This window comes from Bidens hawaiensis, unplaced genomic scaffold (genome assembly GCF_021521415.1).
Source record: "Bidens hawaiensis isolate Kalapana, Puna unplaced genomic scaffold, B.hawaiensis_p1.1 tig00013297_1, whole genome shotgun sequence".
NCBI lineage: Eukaryota > Viridiplantae > Streptophyta > Magnoliopsida > Asterales > Asteraceae > Bidens > Bidens hawaiensis.
Genome location: NW_027492126.1, coordinates 504,288 through 515,732, shown reverse-complemented (window position 1 = coordinate 515,732; position 11,445 = coordinate 504,288). Strand labels below are relative to the sequence as shown.

At 33.4% G+C, this 11,445-nt stretch overlaps 1 protein-coding gene across 2 annotated transcripts; it reads right to left on the bottom strand.

Moving 5' to 3' along the window:
- Positions 1 to 4,637: 4,637 nt before the first annotated feature.
- LOC143543760 (4-hydroxybenzoate polyprenyltransferase, mitochondrial-like) lies at positions 4,638 to 10,440 on the bottom strand. 2 transcript variants are annotated; one of them, XM_077036012.1, is made up of 10 exons: positions 10,311 to 10,440; positions 8,433 to 8,853; positions 8,222 to 8,357; positions 6,974 to 7,095; positions 6,772 to 6,841; positions 6,540 to 6,689; positions 5,450 to 5,585; positions 5,213 to 5,309; positions 4,791 to 4,951; positions 4,638 to 4,694 (listed from the first exon to the last, which is right to left on the bottom strand). In XM_077036012.1, the coding sequence occupies exons 2-9, from the start codon at positions 8,762 to 8,764 to the stop codon at positions 4,882 to 4,884; spliced, it is 1,113 nt and encodes a 370-aa protein (XP_076892127.1). In that variant the 5' UTR covers positions 8,765 to 8,853; positions 10,311 to 10,440; the 3' UTR covers positions 4,638 to 4,694; positions 4,791 to 4,881. The 2 variants fall into 2 exon arrangements, with proteins under 2 accessions (XP_076892127.1, XP_076892126.1); XM_077036011.1 differs by lacking the exon at positions 10,311 to 10,440 and having other exon boundaries at positions 8,433 to 8,928.
- Between the last annotated feature and the right edge of the window lie 1,005 nt (positions 10,441 to 11,445).

Genomic DNA, 11,445 nt, shown 5'->3' with positions numbered 1-11,445 from the left:
TTAGAAAACAATCTAATGATGAGTTTTATATACTTAAGGCTGAGAGAGACCGGGAAGAGAATCAGGTTCCTTCAGTTAACAAGTTTGTTGATAGGAGAAAATGTTTTTGTTGTAATGAGGAATGACATTTGTTCTACTCATGCCCAAAACAATTCTTTTGTTCCCAAGAGAAAAAGCTTGTGTTAAACATGAAAACACATGTGAGTCCTACATCTGTCAGACCAACATTTACACCCAAACAGATTTTAAAATGGGTTGTGGAGAAAGAACCAATCAAAATTAATTTTAAGGTTGGTGAGTCTTCGGAGATTAAGAAAATTAATGATAGTTTTTATAAGAAATCAAGTTCTGCTGGGCAGAATTGGGTGGTCAGGGGTAAAATAAAAGATGAAAATGTTAAATCACCTATCGAACAAGTTGTTAAGTCTGTTTCGTCTAGTTCATGTTCATCAGTTGAGTCGTTGATTGATTTTGAGTATAACGACTTTGAAGATGTTTTATATGAAAAAATGAAACAACCCAAGACCAAGAAGGTTTTGGTTTCCTTGTTTCACTAACCGCATAACTTTTGTAGGGTCTTCCAATATCCAATGACTCACGTTGGATTATGGATAGCGGATCCTCTCGACACAAATGTCAAATCAATTCAGGGAGGTTATGTGGGGTTTGCGGGAAATCAAGGTGGTCAGATACATGGCCGACTCTTGGGGTGTGCAAAGCGGGCGACCGACCGGGGCACGTTTTCTTTAAGAGCACAAAATATTTAAAAATTCCCGATGTTATATATATAAAATACCCGAATGTTTATAATCATTATTTTGATATTACTCAAACACGTATTAGACCCCATTTTTTTGGATTAACCAAAGACTTATAGGACCACTAAAATTTGAAAAATGCCAAGTACTTTTAATTAATCAATATAAGTTATTAATATAAGAAACGAATAGGCACGCTAATAGCAAAATCGACTTCGAAGACCAGCAGCCATGTCGACTTCGAACACCAGCAGTCACAGTAGCATATAAAAATATGAGTTTTTCAAAATTATAGTTATTGAAATCCTATTTTCAACCCAAAATGCCTCAAGAAATACTTAGCAGGTTGGCGATGAAAGTTATCAAGAACGAAACATTAGAGAGCATAAACTATGAAGAGTTAATTCACCAATTTGCTATAAAAATCTTATGAGAGTTTCACAAATCCTCAATTAGCTATTAATATATTAAGTGTTTCATAAACTCATTATAATATCATGATTTTCTAATTTTTATGTTAATCGCTATAATTTTAATCGGTGTATAAAAAATGTGTTTACATTATTTAGTATGTTAAGGTTTAAGGGGCATATTTTTTTCGGCTCGGTCGAGGCACGTGAATTTTCAGAGCCGGCCCTGGTCAGATAGTAGGTTAGGGTACTTTGTCAAATGGGAAAGTGATGTTTGACATGGTGAACTACATCACTGAGTTGGAGAATAACTAGTTGAGTATTCTGTGACAAAGGCTTTTCAACTCACTTTAAAAGTCAAGAATGTTTGATTCTGAAGCCAGGTTTCAAGATACCGGACGAATGGGTACTGATGAAGGCACCACGGGAGAAGATCTATATGTTCTAAATATGACACCACGTGAATGTAAAAAGTATCACTGGTGAACTCTATTGCTTGATGGTTACTGATGATTACTCACGTTTCTCATGGGTGATATTTCTTGAGTCGAAAGATGAAACCTTCGACAACTTAATGATCTTATTCAAGAAAATCGAGATATTATATAATCTTTCAATCGGGAGAATCAGAAGTGACAATGGTCACGAATTCAGGAACAACCGAATGCTTCAATACTGTGATGAGCGTGGAGTTTTGCATGAATTCAGTGCTCTTTATACTCCACAACAGAATGAGGTCGCTGAACGAAAGAATAGAACATTGATTGAGACGGAAAGGGCTATGTTGGCTGACTCTAAACTACCAGTTAGTTTTTGGTCGAAAGCAGTTGCCTCGGCTTGTTATACTCTCAACTGCGTTTTAACGGTAAAGAAGTACGGCAAAACTTGTTTCGAGTTACTTATTCGACGAAAAGCGAACTTGAAGTGGCTTGAACCATTTGGATCACAATGTATTGTTCTTGATCCTAATGGTAAATTTGGTGCTAAGTCTGTGGAGGGATTCTTTGTTGGTTATGCTAGTCCATTACGACGAGTATTCTTACCTAGCATTAACCGGATTGTGCAAGTGCAACACGTTGACTGTCAACGTTATGCTACTCCAACTCAACGGAAGGGCTATTCATGTATGTTTGATTATGACAGCCTGTGGAGTTTTTTCTCATTTCATGAAGAGGAAATCTCTGATGAAGTGGCCACAATATTATTTCAACAACATTTGGGTTACATCACAAGAAGTTCCACTATTCACTGATGACCCGACACCAGATGTTGATGACCTTTCTGAAGATACACCAGCTACACCATCCTTTGATGATGATGGTGAGGAACACAATGATGTGAATGAATCTTTGGTTCCTGCTGATGTTACTCCTCGAACATTGTCGTATCACCCAGATATGATTATTTTATTATTACTTTTTTTTAAATTTATTTTTAATGATTTTTTGTGTAGTCTCAAATTCTTCTCACACATCTCAATTTTATCCCTCTTTATATTTTAACTGTACCCCATAATTGGAATATGATTAATATGATAATAAGAGCAATCATAGTAGGTTTCACGTCCTCAACCATATAGCTTAACTAAAAATCATTATTTCCTAAATTTAACTCATACTTTTTTAAAACCTCCAACATCCGCATTTCTATTATTTCTTTATTTTTCTTCCATCTGCAATGTTAGAAGATATTTCTATATCTTTTCTTCTAAGATTGTTTTCTAATACACTTTTATATAACTTAACTATCTAATTATTAATTTTGCGTAGATGATCATTTTGATCCTGTTGATGATCGGTGTAACAAATGAAGTTATAAATTTTTTTGTTATTATTGCACCTGTCAAACAAGTTATAAATCATGAGAGCTCAACTTCATTGTGTTGGTGCGTATACCTTTACATATAGAAACAAATATGTTTGGATCAAAACGGGTCATGCCCAGAATATGTTCGGTTCAAAACGGGTGATGCCCAAAATATGAGTTTCCTTTATCAAAATCAATCATGCTTTACAGAACTCTATCATCAATTACTATCTGAATATAACTTCTTTTGAAAATAACATATGCCTAAGTGGTGATTTTAACATAAAAACTTAATACAAATAAATAAGAAAAAGTTAAAAAAAAAAAAAAAAAACACTTAAAAGAATGTACTTTGCAAATGCAATTTTGACCAAGGAATAGACTTTCAAATGTAGGGTGCAATGAATCTTTCAGGAATGAATCCATAAGTTTGTTGAAGTTGAGAAATAGAAACATTCTGCAAAAAAATAAAAGCAAAATCAATTTCTGCAAAAAAATAAAATAAAAACATAAAAAAAATCATACTGTAGCTTACAACATTTCTGCATAATCTTGTCTCAATTGCATAAAAGTCATCTTCTTAGAGTTAGGTTAGCTTACACCATTATAATCAATAGAAATTAATACTAAATCTGAGTAGATTTTGTGCTATTAGGGTAGATTCAAATCTCAAAATACAGTTTGAAATGTCACAAAATGGCTAAGAAGCCTACATCATTATATAAATATATACTAAGAAACAGGTAAAAAAACACTAAAAAAAACAGTTAAAATGGGTAAATATGCGAATTCAAAAGCTTTAGTATATATAAGGGTAAAATAAATCAAAATAGGCAAATTTGCAAATTTTTAAATTAAGGATGATAAATATGCATTTGAATTTTTGGGTTGGCAAATATGTAATTAAATCAGAATTACATGGGTGTGCGCTTTTTAACTGTACCCGAATAACAAACCCGGCCAGAAGCAACCCAAGACCCGAATAACCCGACCCTAATAAACTCGTAACCCGAACCCGAGAATAAACATTCGGGTTGATATTTGGGTTAAAACGTCCAAAATCGGGTTGACCCGAACAAGCCGAATAACTCAAATAGCTGGTTCTAATGTTTTATAAGCATAGGGTAACCAAATGTCACATGCTCTCAAACTCTTGGTTGATTCATGTGTGCACATTAATATTTGAGCTGAAGCATGTTATCTTCATTCAATTCACAATTTAATTTTACAAAACCCTAAAATCTCTATTCCTTTTATATATTGATCGGTGGTTCTCTTCATTCCAAAATCCACAGCTACACATCACATAGAATCACACAAAGCAGTGAAGCGCTCCTACTTTAAATATTGTTATAGTTAATATGGTTGTATGTTGAAATTGATTTGATTATAGTCTTATGAAGGTTTGAATTTTGATTTTATTAATGATCTTGTTAAAGATGATCTGTTATAACTTGTTAAACTTGAAACCCAAACAACCCGACCTGTCGATTCTTGGGTCTATTTGCTTTGAGCTCAAACCCGAAAACGAAATAAATAACCGAAGAATACCCCTAGAATCACAAATGTATGTAACAATACTGTGTTGAGACAAAATTAGTTGGGAGGTGCCTTTTTGTTGTAAATATAGTTTAGGATCTTAGTGCTTAAGAGATAACAGTAAGAGTATAATCTGTGTGATGTATTATAATCAAAGCAACAGATAATACAACCTATCTTTCTGATTACTATTGAACAACCCGTCCTAAACAACAAAAGTATGGTGAGTTTTATGAATATAAGTAACGTGTACACCGAATTTTAAATGAATTGATACATCACCAAACCTGTTATTATCTGTTCTACTTTAAGTAACAAACATTTGAAAAGAATTTCTTGGTTTCAAGCGCACCGGTCTATTCGAACCGCTATGATGATAGCCTTCCCATTAGAATGCCACCAAACACTAGGGCTCCAAACCACTTGTTGGACACAAATCTACAACAAAACAGAAAAAAAGAAAATTTTCCATATTAGATGAGGCAGATATTCGAAGAATTTATACTCCAATTCAAGAAAAGAACAAAGACAAACAAAATTTATCACGGATTCATATGGGTAATAAGAAGTCGAATCATATGATATCTGGTCAGCAAGTGTTTATAGGGTTATTTACATAAAACTAGTTTTTTAATGAAACTGTATTTCATCCAAAAAGTACAATTTTTCTGGCAGAAGATACTTTGGGATATGACTTACTTTCTACTGCAATCAGATGAAGAGTATATGTCCACTGTCCAAATTTGCCATGCTAATTGACTAGACGCTGCTGCCAAAAACACATAATATGGCAATCCTGCATCAAGATTCAAGACCCCTATATAAGTACATTATTTATATCATCGTTACAACTAAACTGGCTGGATCTGTTTGTGTTGACTCGAAAGTCGAAACACTTTTTTGTTTAAAAAAGTCAAATGGGAAGTAAAATATTACCAAGATTTGCATTGAAGCCACTGAGCGCAAGACCGCTAATGCACGCGATTCCAAATCCGCTGACCCATATTTTTGTGGAATCCCCAAATCTTAAGGCTGTAGACTTCACCCCAACTATTTTATCATCTTCTTTATCCTGGATGCATAATGTATTAAAACTCAAATTTCTCGACACAACAATACTTGATCATATCCATTCAGATATTTTTTTTCCCTTTGTGTTCTTTGAGAACTTAATCAATAATCACTTAAATACTATAGTTTTGTTAACATATCAATAGTTAAATACTTTTTATAATTGACACTTAAAAGCACCGGTGGGACCAACATGCATGATTTTGGTGCCAAACAGACATTATGCCATCATTTTGATTACTAAAGATGTAGACATAACATGATAATAGACCCTGAAAAGCATTCTAGATTTCTAGGTCGCTAAAAAATAATATTATATATATTATTCCCTCTATCCCATATATTTTCCACCAGAAAAGAAACATGCAATTAATGCAGTTTTTAGTTCATTGAATGCCATTCTTTAAAAACTTATAAATAAGGGTGATGATTTGCACATTATGGATTCAGTTGTCCAATACTGGGTAGTTTTTGAGTAATGGGACTTATGTTTTGATTGGTAAATCAAGTATTATAAAAAGCAGCCGTATGTCTTCGTTTAAGAAATTAAATGCAAACTACAATTGCCCCAAGTCTCATCTTCTCCGTTGAATTCTTGGAGGTTGATTCCATTGAACAAGATTGTATCAACGAAAGCAGAATGAAGATGAGAGCTGAAACAATTTTCTCTAATTTTTTCATTCACCTCCTTAAAACAGAGACAGACAATTGTCTTTTATAATAACTGGATCCACTACTCAAAAAACTAGGCCCATTACTCAAAACTACCCACTATTGAACAACTATTACTAGATGGAAACTAAATCCATCATGTGACTTTCATCCCACTTTAACAGGCTCGCCATTAAGATACTCATTATTATTAATTGACAAATCATAGATAAACTGGCCGAGCTCTAGGCCAACCATATAAACTTCCATTTTCGACTTTTATAGTGCATACTAATGATTTCACCTGATGAGCATATATAGTATCATAGACGAGTGTCCAACATACTCCAGAAAGATAAAGTGGCAAAACGATAGCAGGATCAAGGCTTCCTCTGACCGCAGACCATCCCAATAAGGCTCCCCAATTGAAAGTCAAACCAAGAAAGGCTTGAGGCTGCAACAACCTCCGATGAATCAAAAAACATAACCAAGAAAGATATAAGACAACCACTGTGAAACAAAAGTAGTTGTTTTACCCAAAATGTAATCCTTTTCATAAGAGGATATGTAAACACAAGTAGCAAAGATGAAGCCCCCAATACAATGCTGCAAGAAATTAATTATAATCATCATATAAAATGAATATCATGCGTTAGAGTAGAATAGCAATCTTTGAGGTTAATATGCAAATAGAAACATTAGAGCTATAGTCAAGTTAAAATTAGTCAAACTACTAACCTATAGTTGTTTAGTTGGAGAAGAATACCAAGACCCAAGAGCAATTGTATACCAAGAAAAGAAATCCCCTGAAATGGAGTCAACGCGCCACTTGCAATTGGTCTTGACTTTGTTCGTTCCACCTGAGTCAAATAAAAACTCAAATCATTGTTTTGTATAGAAAATGCCAGAAACAAAAAAAAACTATGGATGCTTAACGAATCGAATATCAAATTTTCGAATTAATCAAAGCGAATTATTTGAATATTTTTTGTTTTTTTATCTATATTCGTATTCGAATTAGATTCAACTTATTCGATTCGTATTTGAACTCGAATTCGAATATGCCCAAACTAATAAATTATTTTACTTTTATTTTCAAAACGACTTCAGTTTTGAATATGGAAGCATAAGACACTAGTAATAAATAAAATAGTTTTGTTTTTATTGAACTAAATGGTCGTTTATTGTTAGTAGTTTCAAATATGAAACCATAACACACTAATAGTATAATCGAACATGGAACTAAATGGTTTTTTATTGTTAACAGCTTTATGTATCATATATGTGTAATATATATATGTATATATAACAATTAAAAAGATAAAATCAAATGTGTGTGTATATAAAAATAAAAAAATTTGAATTCGAATTGAAAATCATGAATTTGAATTCGATTGCTGGACTTGAATTTGAATCGAACTCGAATTAAGTTGACAACAACAACCATACCCAGAAAGAACCCATAAATAGCAATGATATCAACATGGTCTGGGGAGGGTGGGATGTAGGCTAACCGTACCTCTGTTCCAAAGAACAAAGAGGTTCTTCCAGAGAGACAACTCATATACATTAGATAATATAAAAAGACAGAATTTAACAGAACATCTTTAGATGTTGGAGAAATAAAAATCTAGATACAATTAATATTAAATAATAATAAAAAACATTAGTCATAATAATATAGATAAATAAAGGTAGTGATAATGGTACTGGATAGTGGAAATATACAATAATAGTTAAAAAATATATATATATTGAATCGAACTCGAAGAAAACATTGATAATATAGAGTTTGCAGCACAGCACATGTCTAGATACAGATTCTAACTTTTGATAGCAGCGGTGACAAAGTTATTATTGCTAAACACTTGAAAATACTCAAACCAAACACTATAGAGCCGAAGTCATACAAAGTCTATTTCTAATGCATACATTAGATTAATATTGTAGCAAAACCAGATGTCAGGAGATGTTGAAAGTTCAAACCTTTGTATCGATATCACGGTCAATCAAATCATTAATAGTGCATCCGGCACCGCGTAAGAGAAAGGCTCCACATCCAAACAATGCCATCATCTTGAAATCAGGAAGGTGTCCAGGTGATGCTGCTAATGTGATTGACCTAAACTAATTTGCAAGCTCAACATGTTCAATAATTTGCTCCAATTTATTTATACACACAAATTATAAATCTTACCACATACATGGCGAAGCAAGTAACCAGGTGCCAATAGGTTTATCGAGGCGTGCAAGACGTGCATACGGGCGTACTATCTGAGGCAAGTACAGATCAATCCATGAAGCCGAAGGGTGGTCAGGTTTTTGGTTCTTGAGATGATTATGTGAAGAGGTGAAAGTGTGAGTTAGCAATTTGATAAAATTGAATTTAGGGTGCGTTTGTGTGCTGCTTGAAGAGTCATGAAGTGAAGTAGAATTAGAGTTTAATAGGTGAGGGAAAGTGGATTGGGAGAGCGGGATTGAGAGGTGAGGACGAAGCCTACGAGTGACACGGAGTAGTAGTAAAGCCATATTAGCTATTGGGTTTCTGCACCTGTTGATACTTGAGTGTCTGCACAGAGCACTGATGACACCTGAACACGAAATAATCTCCTACACCACTAATTCAAGTTTCAACATCACTAACCTAATTGAAGCATATAACATACTGAAAGAAAGAAAGAATCAAACATAAGACACAGAAATGGAATCGAAAAGAAAACCACATGGAATTGCCAGACAAATTTTAAACTTATACTACTGCATAGTATTTATCCGAAAATCTGGAAAAAAAAAACAACTAATAATTTGTAATACAACTAACAAATGTTTGAATTAACAATCTAACAAATTAAATTAATAGAAACCTAAAAAACCTTATAATAGAGAAGGGGAATGGTTGTAGGTGGTGGTGACCAAAAACGGAAAGGAACAGCTGAAACTTTGAAAGCTACGTGTGTTTGTTTGGGCATTAGGTTTACATATTCAAACACATCTTTATTCCGATATCCAATATTTATCTCAGATAGTTTCAATAGGGATTATCAACTTTTCCCGAGTTTCATTTAACAAGAGAAAAGAACGGAACGGAAATTAAAAAAAAAGGAAAGGAAAAATGTGATTTCATTTCGTGTTCCTGAGTTTAAATGAAAGAAAAGGAAAGGAAATCAAACATTTTATGTGTTCCCAATATGGAAGGAAAAGAAAAGAAAATTGCCTTTTTACCATTATACCCCTTACAGAAAATTAAACAAAAGACTATTCCAACATACTAAGAGATTATGTTTACAGCCACAAGGTGAATGGCAATGAACGTCAGCTAATGTTAGCTTTTTACCTCTAAGTCAGCATCATAAGTCACTCATTTTTGTTACTAGATTACGATTATCTCTATGTTTTCTAAACATGAGACTCAAATGTAGCAAATTCATATTTTGTATGAGTGATGGTCTGCAACAGGTCAATGTGCTGCAGTTAACATCAAAGTTTGGCATGCTTGTTTGTTGATATCTTAGAATTTAATTGTTCGAATCAGTTACTAGCAGTTCGCTTTTGGTTATGCTTGTGTGTGTTAAATCTAAACTTGAATCCAGGGGCTAACAAAATTCATTTAGCTGCTGAAATAACAGCCTGACTTCGACTATTCTTAGACTCGTATTAGAACTCAAAAGCCAAATGAGAGGTTATATTGGTTTCAAATATGGCCCGGAGGCCGTATATTGAAAAGATATTGATCACTCAGCTACGAATATTGAACCACTAAATCTATTTGTTAATTTAAAGCCCTAAAGTTAATCAACAACATAAACCTAATCCAGTTGAGTGCATAACATCATATAAAAACCAAAATTATCCAAATCCAAAAATATTCCAAATAAACCAACAATAACCGGTCCATTATCAAGAACTAAAACTCAAAAACAGATAAACCAAATGATGCTGTAAAAGGCGATAAAACTCATAAATTCTTTAACTAATTCATGTTCTACCACAGATTCTAAAACTTATTAATTCTTTAATTATTAATTTGTACAAACCTAATAGAATAAGATGTATAATGAAAACAAAGTGTTGGAACTATAATTAATGAATACCAGATTAAAGGAGAACTCACAGGTTTGGTGATGATTAAATGGACAATGCTTCATCTGAGTACGGTGATGATCGAGATGAATATATGATTGATAGACGGTGATTCCAGGTACGGCCAGAGGTGGATCCAGGAATTTTCGCTACCGGGGGCACAGAATAGATTGGGTAAAAAATGGGTCGGGTCAAAGAGAGCAGTGTCGTCCCAACCATTCTGAAGGCCCGAAACAGAATGAACTTTCGAGGCCCTTTTCCAAGTTTCATTGTTAGAAATATACATGGCAAAAAGAAACGAATCGGAACAATTGTATAAAAATGGTCAGTTTGGCTGTCAAAACTTATAATTACGTTGCTTGCACTTGTAGTATGCAACTCTTAGAAACTAGCATTACACCTACCAAAATCACTTCTGTGGCCTTCAACTCTTTGAATGTTCTTAAATGCAAACAGTTTTACTAATTATGTTTGCTTCACCTAATCCATAAATACAAGAATAAATTCACCCACTTTTATCAAGTGAACAGAGGTAAGAAAGAACTTAAGGATATGTTCTGTCCATTTACAAATCACCTTATCTGCAAACTATTTAGTCTAAAATATTAATTATGTTTGCTTCATGACCTCGTCTAATTGAAAATACATTCAAAAACCAAACTGCCAATTCTTGTAGACTTTATGTCTAGTTTCTCGCAAATCATGTTCATACTTGAAACTCACACAAATGATCTCATCCTAGATAATATGCATTTTCATTAAGCTCATTACATCTTAAAGTAACTTAAACATCACTTTCATTAGTTCGATATATCTTAATGTTCGTTGAATAGTTAGTTTTCTCGGTTAAACATATATCATGACTATTATGGTTTGAAAACTAATTAGTTAAGAGTTCCGAAATGAATACCAAAGTCAATATTCACAATTATATCATATATAAGAGAGTGAAAAAAGCACCTTGTTGGAACAATCTTCAAGATTGGGATGGAAGTTGAGAAGTAGAGCGTGTTTGGGACTCCAAGGCAGAACCCTTCTGTAACATTCGTCATTTTCGATCTTTTTTTGTATTTGTATTTGTATCAAAACCCGACCCGATTTGTAAAGCAAATCTTTCACTAATATAAAAT